General features: G+C 31.4%; 3 protein-coding genes across 4 annotated transcripts; 1 reads left to right on the plus strand and 2 right to left on the minus strand.

Annotated features, from left to right (window-relative positions):
- Window positions 1-461: 461 nt before the first annotated feature.
- On the minus strand, window positions 462-1801 carry LOC140962393 (uncharacterized). The gene is made up of 2 exons (XM_073421259.1): window positions 1278-1801; window positions 462-682 (listed from the first exon to the last, which is right to left on the minus strand). The coding sequence occupies exons 1-2, from the start codon at window positions 1707-1709 to the stop codon at window positions 602-604; spliced, it is 513 nt and encodes a 170-aa protein (XP_073277360.1). The 5' UTR covers window positions 1710-1801; the 3' UTR covers window positions 462-601.
- A 3721-nt stretch (window positions 1802-5522) lies between these two features.
- Window positions 5523-11846, minus strand: LOC140963123 (casein kinase II subunit alpha-2-like). The gene is made up of 10 exons (XM_073422361.1): window positions 11563-11846; window positions 10879-11008; window positions 10327-10521; window positions 9446-9603; window positions 8508-8598; window positions 8350-8415; window positions 6866-6948; window positions 6187-6250; window positions 5993-6061; window positions 5523-5903 (listed from the first exon to the last, which is right to left on the minus strand). The coding sequence occupies exons 1-10, from the start codon at window positions 11646-11648 to the stop codon at window positions 5844-5846; spliced, it is 1002 nt and encodes a 333-aa protein (XP_073278462.1). The 5' UTR covers window positions 11649-11846; the 3' UTR covers window positions 5523-5843.
- A 2327-nt stretch (window positions 11847-14173) lies between these two features.
- Window positions 14174-17537, plus strand: LOC140963663 (BTB/POZ domain-containing protein SR1IP1-like). 2 transcript variants are annotated; one of them, XM_073423065.1, is made up of 6 exons: window positions 14174-14292; window positions 14400-14512; window positions 14757-14826; window positions 15161-15778; window positions 15860-16399; window positions 16773-17537. In XM_073423065.1, the coding sequence occupies exons 2-6, from the start codon at window positions 14442-14444 to the stop codon at window positions 17283-17285; spliced, it is 1812 nt and encodes a 603-aa protein (XP_073279166.1). In that variant the 5' UTR covers window positions 14174-14292; window positions 14400-14441; the 3' UTR covers window positions 17286-17537. The 2 variants fall into 2 exon arrangements, with proteins under 2 accessions (XP_073279166.1, XP_073279165.1); XM_073423064.1 differs by having other exon boundaries at window positions 14174-14282.
- Window positions 17538-23181: the final 5644 nt, after the last annotated feature.

Consider the following 23181-nt stretch of genomic DNA (forward strand, 5'->3'; position numbering starts at 1 on the left):
AAGCTATATTTCCATTAAGAGCTGATGATCCTTCGAGGATGCATGTGCAGCGTATTCATATATTCACCGGTGGAGTCGTGGCTCCGGCTTATTGGCGATGCATGAAGAAGAAAGAGGTGAAATATGGAACACTAGTCGGATCTTTGCTGGGCTCCTTTTATTAAGAAATTAGGGTATTTAACTTTGGAACGGACTGTTGAGGTATTTATATATATTCTTTACGTACTCAATTGCTACTCCCAAAGAAAAGAATATGCACACAGGAAAAAAATCCAACGCGTAAATTACTGGACAGGTGGAATCCACCAACTTTTGCACATTTCCTTTATTTCCCCTGTCATAATAATAACATAAATAAAAGTTGTTCGATGACAATTGGCTCAACTTCAGCTCCATGTCCATTTCAAAAATATTCATCATAACAANTATAACGGAGAAATAAACAACGGAGAATCAAGAAATCAAGAAATAGAATAAATATATAGGATTCTTATACAGGAACAAAAGCAGACAAATTTCTGAAAAATTGAACTCTCCAAAGAATTAAAAAGAGAACAAAACCCAAAATGCAAGTGGGAAAGGGAAAATCAAAGCCCGTGAACTAGAACAAGAACAAGATGCAAGCGCAACCAATCAATACGGCCAACAACTTCTTCATGCTCCACAATTTCTCGGCCCCACTCTGCATTTCATGTTACATTGCATATTATATAATATTGCATTGAAACAAATTAGTACAGCTGCATTGTGCCATTCTAGCTAGCTAATATATTGTCCGACCATCAAATTATCCAAAAAATAAAATAAAATATAATAAATTGAAACCCACATGTTAAATTCCGGCAATTTCATAGAAATTAAGGTCTAATCATATAAGATTAATAAGTTAATTTAATTTAAAATTTGCAACACCATCAAGGTATGTTATGTCAAATTTTTTAATAAAATCAATAAACCAAACCAATCACAGTACTAAAAAAACTTCAACTGTAACGTTAAATGAGACAAAGTATTATCGCAAATCAGGTTATGTAACGTTAAGTTTATATGTAAATCAAACAACTTAAATTTTTTTTTTATCAAAGATGTGCGAAGTTCGAGATCCACTACAGACTACAGTACTAGCTAGTAATTATAATTACAAGTATTATCGCAAATCAGGTAGATTTATGGGGAATGATAAGGCCCACGGTTCCAGATCTGGATGCGTTACGCGTGCAGAACTGATTTATGAGCTTGAGTTAAAGCATGGACAAGTAATTCATAATGACACGTACCAGATCTTTAACCGTAGAAGGACCAGGGGACAGGGAGTCGGAGCTAGGATCTGGAGCTCCGGTTGGTGGCGCAGGCGGGCTGAGCAGCTCAGGAGCGGGAGCAGGCGCTTTAGTCGGAGTCTCGGTAGGCGGTGCGGAAGCCGGGGCGGGTGAAGGGACAAGTTCGGGTGCAGGAGATGGAGGCGACAGAACAGGAGCGGCTGTCGGTGGCGAACTCACCGGCTCGGGAACTGGCGGAGAAGTTGAGACCGTCGGTGGATAACTCACGGGAGCTACAACCGGAGGACTGGAAACAGTTGGTGGAGCTGCCGTGGGAGTAGGAATGGTGCTGGCGGCCGGTGAAATAGTTGGCGCACCCGAGGGTGACTGGCCACCGGCGGTAGCCGCAACGATACAGATGAATGCGAGGAGGAATCCGGTTTTCCGATCCATTGGGTTATTGTTTGAGAGAGGAGAGAGCAGTGGAATGTGATTGAATATAAATAGGGAAGAAATTTTTTTTTTTTTTTTTTGAACATGGGCAGAATGTTTTTTCTACCATATTTCCATTTTATAATTCTATTTGGCTACTTTATTTTTTATTTTATTTGGTTACTTTAGCAGTTAGCTAGAGAAACAATCTTAGAAATTTATTTCGGTTTTTCTATTTTCAAAATTATACTTTAAACTCGATTAAAAAGACAACCAAATAAAACATGAGGGAAGATTAATGTATTCCATCTTTGCCTATTTAATTTTTTTTGGGTATTTTATATTATCAAATTTTAATTTTGATTCATTATATTTTTTTCACAACTTTAATAATTTATGAAGTAGAGCTGATATGACACAAATACAACGTTGACGTGTGTAATGTAACATCAATATTATAAATTAAAATTAATAAAATTATCAAAATATATATTATTAATATTGAAATATAACAACATAAATAAAAAAAATAAAAAAGAAACAAACATATAAGAATAAAAATATATCTTTTTCCTAATTTTTTTGTAGAAAGACTCGCCATATAAGTAATATACAAAAACTTTTATCAAACGACTCACATGTCAATTTTGTGAGACATATCTCATATCTGATTCGATCTATTATAAAAATATTATTTTTCACTCTATATATAAATCAGATAGATTCATCTCATATATCACACCTTATCACATAAATCTATTACAAATAATAAGAGAAACTTAATCTTGAAAAATTGTTTGAAGAATCTCAATATAGATGCAAAAAGTTAATCCCAAAACCCAAACAAAAATAAAGTGTAGCTCCAAATTTTCTCGAAACGAATGAATTATTTGTGTTGAAATAGTTGAATTATTTTTATTTTTATTTTCTATAGCCATTGTTTAATTATTATTATTATTATTTTTTTGGAAAATGCCATCGTTTCATTTTTGAACTACATATTCTTTGTTTTTTTTTTTTTGCCCGAATGTACTATGTCTTATTTGAAGTACACTTTTTATGTGAAAAAAGTAATTTTGACAGCGGGGTATTATTTAATAAGAGGAGTGATTAAATGTATATTAACATTTTCACATTTAATAAAATCATAAATTCGCAACGTGTATACCATGTGAAACAAAATAATATTAATCATTAAAACATATTTCATTTGTTTATAGTATTTGTCATAGAGGCATGCGCTATTATTTTTTTATAAGATAAATTTATAAATTTTATCTTTCCATACACATTGAATAAGTTTTTGAACTAACGAAACCATAGTTGGCGGCGTCATCACCAGTTGATTTTATTTAGAAAGTCGGGCCCATATGTAACAGCGGACTAAACCAGGCTGGTAATGGGCCTATTAAGCATGTTATAATGTATTGGCCCGCCATGTCACCCAACGGGGCCAACCCATGCTTTCATGTATTGAATTGAGCCGTTGCAGCGTTCAACTTGAATTTAAATTTCATATTTATTGTTTTACAATTGATGTCACATATATTCATCCAATGCAATGCAATCATGTGGAAGATCCATTTCCCAAAGAATTTTATACAATTTTTAAGTTTTGGTCTGAGATGATGAAATATGTATGACATAGAAATGGTATACTGCTCCAATAATTTTACAGAACTCGAGTCAAACAATGAATAAATCATCCGATGTCCAATCAAAGTAGTGTAATCACAGGGTAAGTTTGCCTTTTAATGGTGGCTCTGGACATCTTTAGCTGGATTCTCATGGTATCATAACTGTAGGATGGCCCATGCACCACTACATTTTTTTATTTACGAACAAAAATGTGTGCTGCGTCCTCTTCTTCTATGCCTGTTTAATATATTCGTTGTCCTTATCAATTCCATATTGGGATATTTTTTTAATCTCATTTCATACAAGAAAAGGCTCATAACTTAACGATTTTTTTTATACTACGTTAGGAATGTTTCTCCTTGTAAAATGTGATGAAATATAATTCAGCCATTGAATTATGAACAGATCGATGAGTTCAATTTGTATTACAATGTGAGATATCCAAATCATATAATTAGATTGGGAGAGTTCGATCATATTGTCAATATTATCGACATCGACCCGAACGAGTCAAACTGAAACTCATATATATGATTCAAGTATATATAAAAGCCTTGATACACAATCTATCGACATCTTATGATAGAAGAAATAAAGATATTTATTTGGTTTATGAGAGTATGCCTCATAATTAGTTGTGAATCATTCTTTGCAGGAGGAAAAGGTAAGAAAGCAATACAACTATGCGTTCACTCATTGATGCCTGTGTAAGATGAGTCCAAGCCTCGAGGAAATTTTGATCGATTTGGCTCGCTTTCAGGTGTGCCTCTTCAGCTCTTTTATATTCACCAAGTGAGGACAGAGACGAACCCTATAAAACAAACAAGACACAATTTACCTGTACACTTTTTTGTGTAAGCCATTGACTTTGCTGAACAAAAGTAACAACTGAAGCTTATAGTTGTGGTGGACTGACCAGGTAAGTGTATGCAGATTTGTTTTCTCAGTCAACATTAACACATGCAGTTAAGTCTTTAACAGCAGCTTCATGATCCTTAAATTTAAAACTTACAATACCTGCAAAAATTTTTATTAACGTGATTATTAATCTGTAACACGTAGCAAAGTAACAAGCAATTTAAAGAGGGAAAAAAGAGCCTTCATGTTTCACTATAAGCACAATTCGCTAGAAACAGGTCTAGATGCCGGTGTCCTCACAACGTCAAAACGGAAATCTGCCAGTTAAACCACAGAGTCCAAAGAGTATGCTTGGTCTTCCATGACATGATTCTTTTAATCATGCATCGACGTAGTAAAGACACCATTTTCTCAATCTACTCATGGCTTCACGATAGCGAATCGAACTTATTATTGGACAGAAGATCTACCCTTCATAGAATATTTAAGCTACAAGTCATGGCTAAAGTGAAATGAAGAGTTACAAAATGGTCGGAGTTGTTGGGGATTATTTCTCGATAGTAGGATTGTAGGACTTTCTTGCCGTTGAAGATCATGGAAAGACTTCATTTACTTTCGGAACCAAAATATTGGTGTTACATTCATAATATTTGGTACAACAGAAGTTTTTCTAATAGATTAAATTAACACGATTATCTTGATGGATTAGTTTCTTTGCCAATTTTTTTTACAGAAGACAATATTTGATGATCCTTTCTAGCATTTTCAACTTTCTGGTGCAAAATTGAAGTTTTTTTTGCTCATCACCAAATGAAATTGCATATATTGTTACACTACATAGCCTGATGCTATGTGCGTACATTGGGTGTTAATCTAGTTGCTTGAAAAATGCTATTTTGCAGCATCTAGTTCAGCTTATCTTTCAGCTGCGAGGCTAGGAAGACAATTGCCTTTGGAGCTTTTTATTAGATCCTAAACTTAGGCAACAACATGTTATCTGTAGGATTGCGTGGTGATGGTTCGAGAGCAGTTGCCAACCAAGTATAATGTGCTTGGAGTTCGAATCGAACACATTTTTTTAGGTATATAGAGCTTTCTCCGCCGCGACCCTAGTAATTTCTTCAAGTATTTTTTCTTTTTCCTGGGTTTTCAAAATTATTGCTTCAGATTAGCGTGGATGCACCTCCCCGCAATGTTTCTTTGTTTGAATTTAGTTGTGCCCGTCACATATTTTTCTCTTCGAATGTTGCATTATTAGAAAGTAAGTTGCCCGACAGGAAAAAAAGGAAAAAAAAACTGAGAGAGAGCCTCTATAGTAGAGGTACGTACGAGTCTGTCTTTCCACTGGAATCAAGATACTTGGATATTCATCATGCCCCTGATTGCTTAAACAATAATACATGAGATCAAATTACAAAAAAATTGGGTTAAAAAGAAGTAAAATCATCTTCCTCCAAGGTGGCTACAATGGAAGTCTTCAGATAATCGGATCAAAGATAAATACATAGATTTTGGTATAGCATCGATAAAACTTTGCTCAGCCATCAAACTTCTAGATCAATAATACACGAGCATTCTTAAATTTTGCCCAACCAGGATAGATGTTGGATATCTATACACATATCTCTGCGGTGTTCAGAACGAGGGGGACCAAACATTTTATTGAGTTCTCATTCTGTTATTTTCTGCAGCCCTGACATGCAAGAAATACGGGTGCGCCTGGTAACAACACCAAGAACCATCAATTTTCAAGACTACAACCAAATATGTTGCAATAGATTAGAAGTCGGAAGGCAACGAAGAACTACCATGGCCTCTTTTGCCGTGAGCCTGTCCTGATGATCATAACGAAGGAGTTTGTCCAGAAAATCTATGGCCTGCATTTTATGGAACAATAAAAATCAACTCAAATGACATGTTATTAACAAGTTCAAGATGCGTACTCCGATTGTCCCCATCTTTTGAGGTAAAAGAAAATGTGGAAAAGATTTGTATGCATGACCTCTGGCGAAACAAGATGCTGATTATCAGCATTTATAAACTTCGACCACGGTTTCCTGCTGTGTCTGTCACATGAAAGAAAGGAAAAGTTAATTTCATATAGATATGCTATACCAAGACGGATCTTGTATTTTTTTGCATCTAATAGGGCCACACTAGGGGTGGTTTGGTATAGTATACCAAAAATTTTCGCCGATACCGTATACCATACTAAAAATTTTGGAATAATAAAATAATATGGCTTTACCGTATTGAAAATACCAAATTTTCGGTATGATATAAATTTTATACCTTTCATAACTGAAATTTTCGTACGATATCTGTATATATAAAAGAAAAAAGAAATTTGTACAAAACAAGAAAAAAGAAATTTGTACAATACAAAAAAAAAAAAGAAAAGAAAAGTATAGCTAAAGCCTATATATATATATATTATGAGAATTTTGTTCGGCCGAAATTGTATAAATCTCGTACCGATACCGAAAAATAAGGTATTTATGGTAGGTGCGATGTACCGAAATTTTTGGTATTTTCTCCACCCGACACCAATAGGTTGATCGCTAATAAGAAGTCAATCTGGGAAGGGATGAAAACAGAAAATCTTATTTGGTATTGTTACAGTCTAAAGTTTGTCCGTATGAAGTGCCAATTTAGCTTGATTGCAGTTGCATTTAGCAAACCTTCCAACAAGAGCTTCAAGTTGAGGATCAAGCTCCAAACGGTATTTGTGTAAATAAGCATTCAATTCATCAGTCCCAAGCACCTGAAATATCAGTTCAATTTCAGATATCAAATTACCAGAGGAAAGAACTCAGATTTCATAAAAAACCGCTAGCACCTTGTTATTGTAACCTTGTTTCTTAAAATATTACAGGTACGGTTTTCGATCCCGAATCATAGAGCATTCACAATTCCAAAAACCCAAATTTGTTGGATAGATGCCCCCAGGTAACAAGAAGGAAGGAGCTGCTTCCTGCGGAGTATGTGACTTTACTAATGCCAGACTGGTGGGGAAAGCCAGGTAGAAGAGCTGATGATAAAACATTGTTTTTATGCCTAGTTTATACATTTATTTGGTGAACTTGTACATCTTATCAATTTCAAACTTGCCTTTCCCCAAATTTTCCAGATGAAGGTCAACAATCTAAATTTAAGTGGATTGCCGAATGTCACTGATGAGGCTGTGACTATATATTTTTTTTGAGTGAAGACTATCTTGTTTTTAGCACCATAAATGTGTATATGTTGAACTCAGCAAGTATTGCTCGGAAAGTTTTATCTTAACATGCAATGATATCAGTGCATGGAACAGACATGGTTTAACTGAATGACTTGGAACAAAAATATAAAAATAAATCAGTTCGATAAACACTTCAAATAGTTAGTGATAATATGTTTTATCATTTATACATGCAATAAAAGTTATAATATGAATATTCAAGACAAAATGTCTATTTTAGTCCTATATATATTGTGTCATGACATTTTTAGTCCTATATCTTTGTTAAATCAATTATGATCCTGTAACTATGTCTCGATGATCAATTTTGGTCATTCTCCTCAAAATCATATTATTAAATTACCAATATCATTATTAAATTTTTACGATTAAATTATTAAAAAATTTCTCAATTTCATGCACATATGTTTAACAATGTAATTATACAAATTTAACAATGATATTAGTCATCTAATTATATAATTTTTATAAGAATGACTAAAATTGATCATAAGGACATAGTTACCGGACCATAATTGATTTAACAAAACATATAGGACTAAAAATCACAACACAATACATACAGAACTAAAATTGACATTTTGCCAATATTAAATTATTTCCATGAATGGTTTTTTAAAGTTTAAACAACTATTTTTCGATCATATAACTTATTAATAAATTGATATATTTTAGATAGGAAAAATTTGTTTAGAACAAAATCCTGAAAATGGAGTGGACAAAGAGGTTGGGCTTAAGTTGCTCATTACTGATCCTGATTGTTTTTATCAGAATTTTTTAACACTGGAAAGTGTATGACCACTGTAGAAATCAGGTTAATAATATGTTTAACCACGTACAAACACGGCAAAACCATTATTGGGAAACAGAGTCATAATAAAATTCAAAGATATCATCATTTAAGAATAGGTCAAAATTGTGTACCTTAGCAATTTTAACAAGTTGATCCTGGTTGTCATGCCCATGAAAGAAAGGTTCCTTGCGAAAAATCTACATCAAGAAAGTACACAGGCAAAGAAATGAATAAAGACAACAACCCACGAAAGAGGAGGACCACCCACAGTGACATTTAAAGCTCTCACCATTCCAGCAAACATGCAACCAAGGCTCCACATATCTAAAGAATAGTCATAGTCTTGCAAATCGACAAGAAGTTCCGGCCCCTTAAAGTATCTGAGTGGAAGAGAAATTTCAAGGATTCAGAAGGACCAACAATACATTTTAGTTTATGAAGGTAATCAAAGAAGAAGATAAGACAAAGCCATACTTGCACAAATCGCCTGATCATGTGAACTCGATTCAAGATAGAAAATGATAGCACTATGTAATAAAAAACTTGCTACAACTAAATTCAACTTCCACTTCTACAAGGTGATGTTTAAAATAGATATAAGGCTTTACTAACAAAAGCAATGTGTTGTTATCACCAGCCAAGTCATTTTTTGGCATTTTCCCATAAAATAGAGTGTAAACACGCAAGACACCCACGCCTATAGTATGCCATCTTACTAATTCATACTTTCACTCATAGGAGGAAAATGGGAGTACCAGATGAAATTTATTTCAGTGTGTAAAATTTAGACGGCTAGGCCTAAAAGTAGGAAATATATGGAGATTTAACAGTAACTATTTCACAAATTGCGATCAGAGAACAATCTGGAGCTGTGGGCATTTCCCATACCTGTACCTATCAATTTCATGCACTTCTATAGTCGTGCATAGAATATACATCAGAAGGAAATAGAGCACAGATAAATAGGAATAACATGGCTTAAGGTGTTGTACACATACAACATTTATGATTTGATTAAAACAAGGTAAAAATGATCAAGTCTGTCGTCACAGTTGTACTCCATGATTGCAAGATTAGAAGTCAAAGACATCATTGCTAAAAGAAAAATTTCTCCTGTAAGTGAAACCAGACAACTGCAAAGAAAATTAAAAATGAACGGCTGATAAGAGTTGCATGTGCAGAAACTGATTTAGCGACTCCCTATCTTTTCACAGAAGTGCATATTACCTTGAAGCTACTCGAACATTATACTCCTTGCCAGGGTGGTAAAATTCTGCAAGGCCCCAATCTATCAAACGTAGCTTTCGCAACTCATGATCTATCATTACATTGTGAGGTTTAACATCTCTGTGCATTATTCCCTGTGAATGACAGTAATCCAATGCCTGCATGGAACACAAAAATATTTTACTCTTCAGGCACTATCACACAAGGTGTATCCAAAAAACGACGCGTGGTTCAAAAATCATGAAATACCAAATAATCTTCAAGCGCAAATATGAATAGAGGAGTCACCCAACACATCTTACAGCAACTCAATTTATCAGCACACTTCTATTGGAAAATGAAAGTTTTAACACAAGGAGTTCACCTTGAACACCATCAACTTATTATCCTATAAATCCTTTTCATAATTCTCTCCTTATACAAGTATTGAAACCAGTAGAATATGGGGTTCCAGCTATTATCTTTTCCTCACATATACCTAAATGGGAAATCTACACCGAATGCAGTAGACAGCCGAGATCACCAAATTCTAATAGGAAACAAAATGAAAAGTCAATCTATTGCCAATACTCAATGCACGCAATTCTTCCTAACTTCTCCAAAAGGTACAACAGATGACTGAAAGCTTGAGATTCTGAAAATATAGCAAAATGTTTTCCTTTTCGTGCCAAGACAAGAAAATGAAGACAGTAGTCGTGGTCTCTATTAATGTTCAATATGGAATTTACTCTACTGAATCCTCTACCAAATGAAGCTAAGAGAAAATTTGAAATGATTAGCAAGTGTTATCCACCATCAACTGGCAGATAAAAAAAAATAAAAAATGTATGGAAAAGAAAATTGAGTAGACAGGACTGAAACTGAATGAGGTTCCCTCGCACCTTGAGAAGTTCATATATATAGTAACGTATGTCATAATCTGTCAATGTAGGGTACAAAATTTTGAAATCTGCACTATTCACATGTTCAAATATCAAGCTTGGAGTTTTCGAATGGTGATCTCTGACAATGTCGAGAAGTTTGACAATATTGGGTCCCCCACACACATTCTGCAGAATTTTTATTTCTCTTTTTATCTGCAAAAAATAGAAAATAAACCAAGAAAATTTGCTCAGGATAAAACTGCTGCAAAGTCGACATAATTAACCAATAGACTACAAATCCAATAAACAACTGAAATATTTGTGCTTTTTGAAAATCTCATTTGATTGCAACACCTTCCGATTAACGCTAAGCTGCTAATTATTAAATACAGTTGAATTCGGAAACATATTTTGTACATATTTATACTGTAAAGTTCTAATATAACAACCTCGGAAAAATTGTCAAGGTGGCAGATGATTACAACAAAAAGTTCCTTTCAGACATACTAACCAGTATTGAATTGCAAACCATATTCTGGTCTATGTATTAATTTAAAAATACAACTTCACCTTTTTCTTCTTAACAGGTTTCAGAATCTTGATTATGCATCGCTCATTCCTGTTGACATTTATTCCTTCAAAAACTTCACTATATTTCCCCCTGCCGACTTTGCGAACAACTTCGTAGTCATCCTGGTCACTGCAAAAGTACCCAAAGATTGTACTCAGATATATAGTCAACATGACACAATAAACTTCCTTGCGCAACATTCTTTACTTTACGAGCATGCATGCCTGAATATTGAAGAATTTTGAAAACCTCAAATAGCTTAAGAATAATTGGCTACTCAACGATCAAGGCATAACATAAAACAAACCAATAATTATAATAAATCGTATATTGATTCCCTAATCCAGACACGATCAAAATCAGCTTTGAAACATAACATGCAACAGATGCTAGCAGCTTTGATCGGATTCAAGTGGACCAGTTAAAATGCCTAGAAGAAAACCGGTGTCTATAAAATCACTCGAGTAAAAAATAATATTTTGCGACAATGAATAATCCAATTGAAATCATCATTCATGCAACTAGCAGTAAACCCAGAACACCAAACAAGCTGAACATCCTCAACTACTAAGACACAATAATCAATAAAGACACTCCTTTTATGCTAAAATACTACAAAAAAAACTCCCATTGTACCTTAAAAACACAAAATCGAAAGTTAAATAGGATTAATGAACGTTTACCTCCATTGAACGGTGAGATTTTCGTAATCCCAGTATTCCTTAGGGCGAATAACGTTGACATCCGCGTATACCCTCGCCTTCGACATCACCGATCTGTAGATCTGCGATGATAGTGCTGAGGCGGGAGTGGACAGCAAAGCAGGGAGCTGTGCAACCGGCGCACGCCAAGAGACCAAGGCGCACACTAGCGAGATGCGGAGTAAGAGTACGGGGTGGTGCGCCAGTGGCGTAATCTACCGGGTCTCGAATGTTGGAAATGGAGTGTTCGGAGAAGTGTTTAACTACTTGTGGTTTTCTGTATTATACTTATATTCGTTAAATCGTGTATCCAAACAAATCATAAGGTGAGTTAAAAGCATACCATTTTATAAAAATTAATTAACGCGAAGCTTTAATATATAATACTAACATGTTCACGGTTATATATATACTAACATGTTCACGGTTATATANTTCACGGTTATATATATATATATATATATATATATATATATATGGTTTTGATATTTTGTTTATCCATTATGTTTTATTCTGATAGATGAATGACATTTTATTTGTATATACGATGAACAACGTATCAAAATTTATATACATATATATGTGTATATATTATCTATTTTATTTTATTAAAGTTGATGATATGATAGTAACCACTTAAGAAAGACATCAACTTTTTCTTCCAACTTTACCCTTGTACGATACTAATATTACACTTTTGTTTTTTGTTTTTTTTTTTTAAAAAAAAAAATTTCAACACACACTTTTATTTTTATTTTTTTTATTTCAACAATTCAAATATCAATTTAGTCATTCCATAATTTGTCAACTTTGACTTTAGTCCATCGATAATGATAAAAAATGACTGTACACATGCATCGCATATACAAAATAACTAGTATTTATGAATATTGTCTACTCCATATCCTATTCTATTCGTATGTGAAATCATTGAAACGTATTCAAGTCCTTTTACGACACAAACAAAAACATGACAACCAAGAGAAGTTACAATCTCACTAAATTTATTGCATCTCCAACGTATCTAGTCCTAAGTTCAACCAAAGGTCGTGTCTTTTGTTTTCAAAAAAATCGCAAAAAAATTATTTATCTCGGATGAAATGATTTAATCTAAAAAAAAATAATTTGAATTTAGTAAGTAGTTAAATAATTAATTTCAAATTACGCGTATCATATCTATCTTCGAAATCCATTACAAATACTTAAATTCATATAGCAAACTTGAAATTAACTTGAATTTAACACATCCAAACAAAAATTGGTATGTCCAAATCGGTCAAAGAATTGGAAATCAATCATTTCAAATCCACACAACATAAAAATTTAAAACTAAGTTATTCAAAATTTGAAACCCATCATTTGAATATCATCATCAAATTATATGATGTGAACATATAATCTACGTGGAATGCCATTTGCGAGCAAAAGGGTACACAAATTTCAACAATGTAATAATACAACACCAGCCAGTGCATCCGTGCAATTTTCTTCACCCGTAACGTTTGGACTAGAAAGAACCACTGACTGCTTTTTTGTTTCATGTCATTTATCGATTTCTAACAATTTAATTTCTTCTATTCTTTTTTCCCAAAAAATTACTCGTGGAAAAACTTTAAAATTGTTACGAAAAGTATAAAATTGGATACCGAAACGATCAAGACAACACGTAGTGCAAATATAAAACATGATAAATTTTGAAAAAATGTTAGGGATACAATCACACAAATAATTATTTTTGCAATTAATGTTTTCTATTTTACCAATACAAATTCAAATCCCCTCACAATTTCTTATCGTTGTTTTCAATAAAAATAAATTAAAATTATTCTAAATTTTTTTAAATAAGCCAGCTATATATTTATATTTTTAACGAATATATAGTGGTTTTATAAGAGAATAATTTAATGTAGTCAATCAAATCGACATAAAAGGATTCGGGGTACGTTGCTATTATCTTTTTTCGAGGATCAAAACTTAAAATTTCTTTTTTTTAAAAAAAAAAAGTTTAAACTTTATCTATGTCATGTTATATAGAGTGATATATATATATTTTTGTGGGGCTTTAATTATTATTAGATTTTTGAATTTTATGTTCTTTTTATGGTCTGAATTCATGATATATTATACAAACGATTAATATTTCAAGAAAAATCCAAAAAACTAGGCAGTCCTTCTCATCCATGTCTCCACCACACGTTCTAAACCAAATCTTAACATATCTATTAGCCCTTCATTTGTCTACATAATATCCGATATACTACTAGTTATTTTAAAACATATGAAAACTATATAAAACATTATTTAATTTAATGTTTTCCTAATTAATAATATCTGAAAAAGAAACGATAAATAGTTTTGAGGAGATGTGTAAACAACAATTCGAGCATATTTGCGAGTATTTTATTAACTCGAGTATTATTTAATTTGTGTTCAAAAATTAGATAATTTTTATAAATTTTTAACTCGTATTCAAGCTCAAATTATTATGTTAGGTGAGTCAATTTTATAGAATTTTTCATTAAGTTTAAATCAAGCGAACTACTCACATTTTGTTCCTTCATCGAAGGACTAAAATGGGAATTCGATCGGCATATGTAATAAAACAATTGACTTATGGAGTCAGATTATACCACAATTAAACCAGACTGCAAGATATGATTGTATTGTACGTTGGTTCAGTCTTCTCTTCTTCGGCGCATTGAGTAAGAAATTGTCAGCAAAAAGACAATTATCATCACTTGTTACTAATCAATGGTGATTTTCCATGACAATCTATCTTTTCAAGTTGTACATTAATGATTTTTTTGCCCTTTAAATAGTATTGTGGTACACTTCAATGGTGGATCTTGGCCAGGAGCAGAATGCATATATCGGACATGTCTGCTAAGAAAAAAGATCTTCTTTCGACTGCAATGGAGAGGACTACCGAATGGTTTGCTTTCCTCTTTTATTTTCATTGCCTTGTTACTTGGGGATATTACGTACCTTATGAAACAAGACAAAACTTTATGTATTTTGAATGATACACGTAAAATTTGAAACTTGGGTTATTTTCGGATGCTAGAATTTGATTAGCTTTTCAAGAACATGAATATTGTTGTTATGATTTGTGTGTGAATGGAAATGGAATATGTTTGAATGAATGAATTTGAACTCAAAGTTTTGATATTCGACAGGATCTTTTCCCAAGAAATTCCCAGCGATTTAACAATTAATGCTGGAGGAACTTCCTTTTCTTTGCATAAGGTACAGATTAAATGTTCTGTTCTTTTCATAGCACAGTTTCATTATATAATTGTGATAATTTGAAGGAATTAGAAATGGAACGATGGTGAAAAATGGTTCATCTCTAAATTAAAATTTTGGTTCTGCCCCGGAAATGCTACCGATCGACTTTTGATTGATTTCTACCAATTGATGGGGAAATTTTTTGGGGAATTTGATTTGTTATTTCATAAGTTATTGGTCATATATTGAACTGATTGAAAGGAAAACAAGAAATGTGGGTTCATTTTGTGTACAACAGTTTGAGCTGAATAAATTTAATATACACGTGTAATTTTTTGGATCAAAATCCCAGTTTCCTTTGGTCTCAAAATGTGGATACATAAGGCAAAAACTCTCAGAATCCGATGATACCGATCATTCCACAGTCGAAATCCCAGATATTCCTGGTGGTGGAGAAGCATTCGAACTAGCGGCAAAGTTCTGTTACGGAATGAACTTTGAAATCACCACAGAGAACATAGCCATGCTCAGATGTGCAGCCGAGTATCTTGAAATGACAGAGGAATACTCGGTTGGAAATTTGATAAACCGAACCGAATCCTACATAAACGAAGTGTCTTTAAAGAGCCTCTCAGGCGCGATAAACATTCTACGTTCTTCTGAAAGCCTTCTTCCCATTGCAGAAAAGGTACGCCTTGTGAGCAGAAGCATTGATACGATTTCGACAGTTGTGTGTAAGGACAGACAGTTCTGTGCACCGATCAAGTTGGATAGTGGCCTAAATGACTTGATTCCATCGCCGACTGGACATAGCTCAAAACCTGATATCGACTGGTGGGCAGAAGATTTGGCCGTGTTACGAGTTGATATGTTCCAAAGAGTCCTCATTGCTATGATGGCGAGGGGATTCAAGCAACACGCCCTTGCCCCGATACTAATGCTATATGCACAGAAATCTCTTCGAGGTTTGGTGAGGTCTTACCCCATAAAATTTTGAGTTTTTGATTACATGAACTGCCAATATGACATGGTTTTTCTTTCGTGGTTCCAGGAGATATTTGGTAAGGGTAGGACGAAGATTCAGCCAAAACAAGAACTTGAGAAAAGGGTCGTTTTAGAAACAATAGTTAGCCTTCTCCCCAGAGGAAAAAACGTGATGTCGGTTAGCTTCCTGTCGATGCTTCTTCGAGCTTCAATATGTTTAGAAACAACAGTTTCTTGCCGGCTTGATTTGGAGAAGAGAATGGCCTCTCAACTGGGACAGGCCGTGCTAGATGATCTGTTGATCCCATCTTATTTGTTGACAGGCGATACATTGTTCGATGTTGAGACTGTGCAACGGATCACAACTTATTTTTTTAACTTTGAAAGAGAGGTGAAAAAAATGGGATACAATGCTGATGAAGATAATAGTCCCCCTTCTGCAAACGATAAGGAACGCGTTACACGATTGATAGAGGTCTACCTCTCTGAAGTTGCTTCTGATCGAAATTTATCAGTTTTGAAATTTGTTAGTCTCGCAGAACTTATCCCTGAACAATCCAGGATAACAGAAGATGGTATGTACCGGGCCATTGACATTTTCTTGAAGGTCGGTATATTCTTTTGTCTTTGTTTATTATAAGTTATATTAACCGATTTGTTTATTATAAGTTATATTAACCGATTCAGTTGGCCATGGCGTCAAAAGGATCGACTCTATGACAAGTATATATTTTTCAGTTTAACAGTTTTAAAATTTTGAATAGTACATTGTAGGAGTTGCATCAAAAGCTATTATTTTTTAGTAATAGAGAAACTCAAATATTTAAACAATCTAATAACCTAAATATCAGGTTTCGATTGCAATGTAATAAAGACAGCCAGACAAGGTAGCAGCTGCAACCAGTTACAGGTTTTGGTATGAAATCTATAGGTAACAAACTTTGAATAATAGATTCTTGTATGATTTTCTTTATGTGTAGGCTCATCCTGGTTTAAATGACATGGAGAAAAAGAAAGTATGCAGCATAATGGACTGCCAAAAACTTTCACGCGAGGCATGTGCTCACGCTGCACAAAACGACAGGCTCCCGGTTCAGACCGTCGTCCAAGTTCTTTATCACGAGCAGCAACGGTTAAGGGAAGCAACGGATGCTAGCCGAAGTACTGAATCCCCAGCACTTTCAGCCACTCTGAATCCCTCCACTATTGACATTCACCCTGTAGGAGACGAGGCCTCGTCTCTGCGCAGGGAAAATCGGGACTTAAAACAGGAGCTGCTGAAAATGAAAATGAGATTAGATGAAATGGAAAAAAGTTCAGATAGTACTACGCCTCCCATGGCGATCAGCCGAGCCGCATCGGGTGAGAAGAAAACATCGTCCATTAGCTCGGTTTCCAGAAAACTTGGTAGGTTCATTCGAATTGACTGGATCATACCGAGTTCGAAAGGTAGAAATCGACCGGGTAAAGATAGGAGACACTCGATATCTTGACACATATATTTGTTCCATGAAATCGAGTTTTTGAAGTACTAAATCATGAAAATGGTTTGTGGGTGAGGGTCAGAATAATTATGTGCACGTTTTGATATGGCCGTGTGGTGTATCTATAGCGATGAATCTGGCATTTGAACACGAGTATATATATATATATATCCATACGTACGCGAGGAATACTAGTGTGGGCTTCAAGATCATTACTATATTGTGTGAGTGACACCAGATATTTATCCATAATATAAAATTTTTTTATGTAACTTTGATTGTGTGTCTTTCTCCAACTTCTCTCTACTGTATCTCAAAGTCTATACTATCTTAATTATTAAACATTTTTTTTTCTTTAATCTATACTTTTGAATTTTTGAAGATTACATCACCCATTACATATAAATTATTATTAAAAAGCCATTTTTAAAATTTTGAAATAATATCTATATTTTTTACATAAAAAATTATCAATTGCATTGCCTGCAAGAGCAAGAAGAGTGGTGGCCTTTCTCCTTTCTTGAAAAGTATAATAACAAAGGCAGGCAATAGCCACACCAAATATCTATTATTCTATTATATATATAAATATGTGAGTGAATTTTCATTTGTCTCCTTATTAATTGTTTGTTTTACATTAATTGCTTATTTTAAATGTGTATTTTCATTATCCTTATACATATTTTAAATATGTATGATTATTAATATGTTACTCACATTATAATATGTTATTTTTATTCAATGATATCTTTTCATTATGTAAATTAGTATTTGGTTTTTTTTTTATGCCTACTCACATTATAATATGTTATTTTCAATCCAATGATTTAGATTTTTTATTTATCTTTTCATTATGTAAATTAAAATAAATTAAATTTTAGAAATAACTCGNATGAGCTCGAACGAGTTTATATTAAATATCTATATATATAATATTATCAATTTTCAATCATGAATTCTTGATATAAAATAAAAAATATCAGTTTGATTTCAAAATTGTGATGTTACTATCTTGTCCAAAAATTGTGGGTTGTTGAGACATTCTGACAATCACTCAAAATTGAGTGTCAAAGTTGACATTTGAGTTGTATTTTTGGATTCCTAACAATATGTTTGTCGACATATTATTTTTAAGTTAGTTTTATCAGTATTGTGAGGGGTAAACATGTTTATTACAATATATAAATATTATCATCTCTTTAAATTAATATTCACTTTCATGTTTGACATATTATGAGTCATGGTAAAATGAGGAATAATAAATTCAAACAAACTAATATACAAAGCGAGACCAGGATTATATGGTAGCGAAAATTAATATATAAATTTTTAGTAAATTTGTCGATGTTAAGATGTATAACAAATCTTATATCATAATATATAAAATTTCAACCTTATAAATGAAATATACAAAATGTTATTATATATACAATCAAGTAATGTATTATAATTGTATTTTATTCTACAAGAATTCTTGTCAAACTCAGTGATTGTGGATTTAACATCTATTAAATCACAAACTAAAAAGCGTTTCAATTAAACTAATTGAGTAATAACATATTCTTGAATTTCTTAATTAATTTTTTATCTTGATAATTTGTTTCATTTAATATTTTAAATTATAAACACCGTCACTATAACTAAAGACACATTTTTTTAAATGTTCATAAGGACTCAATCAATAACTCATATGAAAAACATTTATCGACATACTATATTAAAAACGTTCTAATTAATTAAGCGTATTTGTTGAAAATTTTCTAATTAATTAAGAAAAATTCATTTACAAGAATCATATTTAATCTTTTTGGGCTACCACCATTTATTTGATAAGATATTCATCGCAATTCTTTATTTGTATGTTAATCTTTAAAACTGAAGTATGATGTATATTGTTTTTCTAAAAGTTCTTAAATAATGATTTAATACATTAATTCGACACTTCAATATTAACATTTTAAAATATATTAATTTTATATTGTATGCATGCAACACTTCTAATTATGATTTTAAAAATTCTAAAAATGAATTAGGTAGAACATAAAAAATTACACAATTAATCAAAAGACAGAAAATAAAAATTAAATAATTATCTTTTACCTATAAACTACTAATACCGACTTCTAAAGATTGAAGTCGGTGAGTGTGTAGGCCACTATGTACTAAAAAAATAAAAAATTAATGCTTGAATTAGTCACACTGCAAAGTTAGTGAAGTAAAACGAAGGACAAAGACGGTTAATAAAAATATTATAATGGGCTAAGTTGAATGAGACTCATATATATAAGTATCTCACTTGGTTTCACCTTATCTTTTGTCACTGTACAAAGCGAAACCTTATGCACTATAGTGTTCTACATTTTCTTAATTTTTCATCATCTCTTGGTCTTTAAAGATATATTACAATTTTTTCCAAACATCTAATCTTAAATGTGATCAGTTAACCAAATAATTATTATACTTTGTATACAATAATAAATAGATTAATATATTTGAAGATAGAAAAAATAATGTATTGAGAAGAATAAAAAAAAGAATGTTAGAATTAATACTATAATTATCTAATGTCAATATTTATTTAACTTCCTACATTCGAAAATGTGTTTATTGAAGTAAAGACTATGATGATAAACTAAAACTAATAATTTATTTATCATTGTAACGTAATAATAATGTGATCGTTATTCGAAATCAGAAAATGATGTACTTTGACTTTTTTATTAAATTGTGTAAACAATTCTTTCAATATTTTTAGTAGATAAACATGTTAAATCTATTAAAATTAAATAGTAAAATTTAATGATGAATATGAATGTATTAATTCAACTTTCAATTTGGGTTTTGGGATTTTGTCAATTTTTCTGATTTTTCTTTTATTTTAAAATATAAAATTTCAAATAAATGAAAAATGATTTTTTTTCTCTACTACTTATGTAAAATATCAAGTACTATATATTCTACTCAAATGTTTTATAAATTTATATGATATGGTAAAAGGTTATGTGCATAAACTTATTGTTGGGTACAATAATTGATCATGTTGGATAGAGTAATTGAAATATTGTGCTTGAACTGTTGTACTATTTAAAATATTTGATTTGCACTGTTACCATAATCTATAGGTTTTGATAAAACAATAAACGCTTGAACCTACAATTGGTATCAGAGCCAAGATCGTGACTTTGATTTTCATTGATTGCAATTGGTGCAATTATTAGGAGATAGATTGTTTGGTACAATAATTGTCCACTATGGGTAGGAGTTTGAACTGTTGTATGATTTAAAGATTTGACTTGCATAGTTATCATCAGTTATAGCTTTTAATTTAGTAAAGCGACAAACGTTCGATCCTATATTATTCGATTGTAAAGCTAGAAGAAACATGTTGCATCAACTTTTAGTTTTGAATTGATCCCTTACATGTTACTCGATTTTTAAATTTAGAAGCATTCTACAGTTTTCAAATATTATTATATATTGAATTATAATTTATCCCTTTCAAACTGGATAAATATACAATAAAACTCATGCAAATATTATTAACAAAAACATTTAAAAGAAATATTGGATTTGTCGATAATCAAAATAAGAAATAAACAAATTTTGATATCTCAGTGAGAATAAGATATTAATTAAATAAAGTTATAATTGCCACAATGAAATAATGCACATACATACATTTATCACTGTATTTTGTAACTAAAATGTCAAAAAAAGTTTCCACGTATTATTTTTATATCATATTTAAAATAATTATGAATCCTAATTTTTATTATTTTGAGTTGGCCTTAATTATGAAAAATTATTGTGAATAAATTGAATTTGAAAATTCTTATATCTATGTATATCACATATTAATATATTAACTTAAGTCCAGGTAATAAAAAACTACAAAATGAACTTATTCATCTTCAATGTACACAAATTATATGGTAAAGATATATGACAATTAAGACAATGAATTAGAATATATGCTCACATATAACAAAATATATAGACAAAAAAACAATAAATAAAAATATTTTTCTAGATATAAATAGTTTTTTATAACTTTTTCCAGTGAGTTGGAGAAGATAAAAGAGAAAAAATATTAACTCTTTTGGGTTACACAAAAAAATAGAAATAGAAGAAGTGTTTGTCATACAATGAATTCAGTTTCCAAATTAAATGTATATTATAAAGTTATATTTATCGTTCAAACTTTATAAATACAATGAATTTTTCTCAAGATAAGGGTACACAAATGTTCCCGTTAAGATATTTAAACAATTAGAAAAACTAAATATATTATTTTTCTGGAGGTAATACCGATATGACATTAGTAATTTGATTGTGCTAATTATACTTATGAGTTAATATGAAATATTAAAATAAGTGTCATAAGAGTCAATAAAAAGATGATTTATTGTCAAAAATATTATTATTATAAATTACAAATAAATGACAATATTTAATCAATATTTATTTAAATCAATCCATGAGTACTTTTTATGTGATGATAGATTGTTATAATAATTAGAGGTGAGCATTCGGTCGGTTCTGTTACCGACCGAACCAAATTAGTCATAACCGGACCGAACCGAAATATTTAGCAATAACCGAACCGACCGAATTAATTTTCATAACCGATGAAAATCGAACTGAATTAAAATCGGTTAATTCGGTTGGTGACCGAATTATCCGATTAGTTTTAAAAAAAATTGTGATTTAATTTTAATTATATATGTAATTTTGTTAACATTACAATCTACATAAATGCATAAAAACATAAAAGCACATACATCACAAATTTTTCTTTAGACTTAGGGCTGATTTTAAAATTAAAAATAAAAATATATATTAAAATTGATAAATAATAAAAATTTATTAAATAATAATATTTATTATATCGGTTAGTCGATTTCAAAATTTTGAAAATCGTAACCGAACTGATCGAATTAACCGATATAAACAATTTTTTTTATTTGAAAACCGAATTTCCGAATTGACTCGGTTCGGTCGGTTTATATGTTATCAAATATAGTTTATATGTTATCAAATATAAGTGTCTAATAAATTAATGTGTAGTTTATATGTTATCAAGTATAAGTGTCTAATAAATTAAAGGTGACTAGGAAAATAAAAGCATACAGTAGAAATTATTGTTAATTTACATGAAAGAGAATAATAATTAAACAACATTGTAAATAAAAAATTGTCTATCATTGATTGTCAAAAAAAATTGTAATAATTGAATATTATAATAAAATATATGCATTATTGAGAGAAAATGATAAATAATAAAAGAAAACAATATGATAAAAAAGATATCAGAAAAATTTTAGTAGTCCAAATCTTTTTTTAAAATTAAAAAATATGTTTTTTTTCAAATTAGTTACATATGCTAATAAACAAGAATTGTCAAAATTTACAATATTATTATCATTGTTTTTGTTGAGTTAACTAATTTTGTTTCAAATTCTAATTACTTCAACACATGTTTCACACGTGCAACGCACGTGCATTATTTCTAGTATATATATGTATATATGTATATGTATGTATGTATGTATGTATGTATGGATTAAATCACAATCCTAATAATATTCGGTAATGATCTCATGTCAGCGTCCTAAACAAAGACGAATTTATCTAATTAGGTCGGATTCCTTAATTTAGGCAAAACTTTTGTTTATTATGAAACGGAATCTCGTGTCTGTTTGGTGGCAGACACATCAAATCAACAGTTCAAATGGACATTGTTTCTTTTCATATGAGACGACAGTTTATCTAATGCGCGTGCTTCATTATGCAACTGGTTATTTCTTTATCATTTATTAGGAACTATATATGCAATTAATCCTCTCAACGACTTGAATTAGCATATAGTTTAATTTTCATGGAGTTCCAAATTAACTATAATTCC

Source organism: Primulina huaijiensis, chromosome 17, assembly GCF_012295235.1.
Source record: "Primulina huaijiensis isolate GDHJ02 chromosome 17, ASM1229523v2, whole genome shotgun sequence".
Classification (NCBI taxonomy): Eukaryota; Viridiplantae; Streptophyta; class Magnoliopsida; order Lamiales; family Gesneriaceae; genus Primulina; species Primulina huaijiensis.

What these genes read in the sequence shown, in the direction of transcription:
- LOC140963663 (XM_073423065.1), top strand. Translation starts at nt 14,442, where the DNA reads ATGCATATATCGGACATGTCTGCTAAGAAAAAAGATCTTCTTTCGACT. An exon ending in AGAAATCTCTTCGAGGTTTG is followed by an intron (nt 15,779 to 15,859) that starts GTGAGGTCTTAC and finishes TCGTGGTTCCAG; the next exon opens with GAGATATTTGGTAAGGGTAG. An exon ending in CCATTGACATTTTCTTGAAG is followed by an intron (nt 16,400 to 16,772) that starts GTCGGTATATTC and finishes CTTTATGTGTAG; the next exon opens with GCTCATCCTGGTTTAAATGA.
- LOC140963123 (XM_073422361.1), bottom strand. Translation starts at nt 11,648, where the DNA reads ATGTCGAAGGCGAGGGTATACGCGGATGTCAACGTTATTCGCCCTAAG. An exon ending in AACTTGTTAAAATTGCTAAG is followed by an intron (nt 6,949 to 8,349) that starts GTACACAATTTT and finishes CTGATATTTCAG; the next exon opens with GTGCTTGGGACTGATGAATT. An exon ending in AGCATCTTGTTTCGCCAGAG is followed by an intron (nt 6,062 to 6,186) that starts GTCATGCATACA and finishes CATAAAATGCAG; the next exon opens with GCCATAGATTTTCTGGACAA.
- LOC140962393 (XM_073421259.1), bottom strand. Translation starts at nt 1,709, where the DNA reads ATGGATCGGAAAACCGGATTCCTCCTCGCATTCATCTGTATCGTTGCG. An exon ending in CTTCTACGGTTAAAGATCTG is followed by an intron (nt 683 to 1,277) that starts GTACGTGTCATT and finishes CATGAAATGCAG; the next exon opens with AGTGGGGCCGAGAAATTGTG.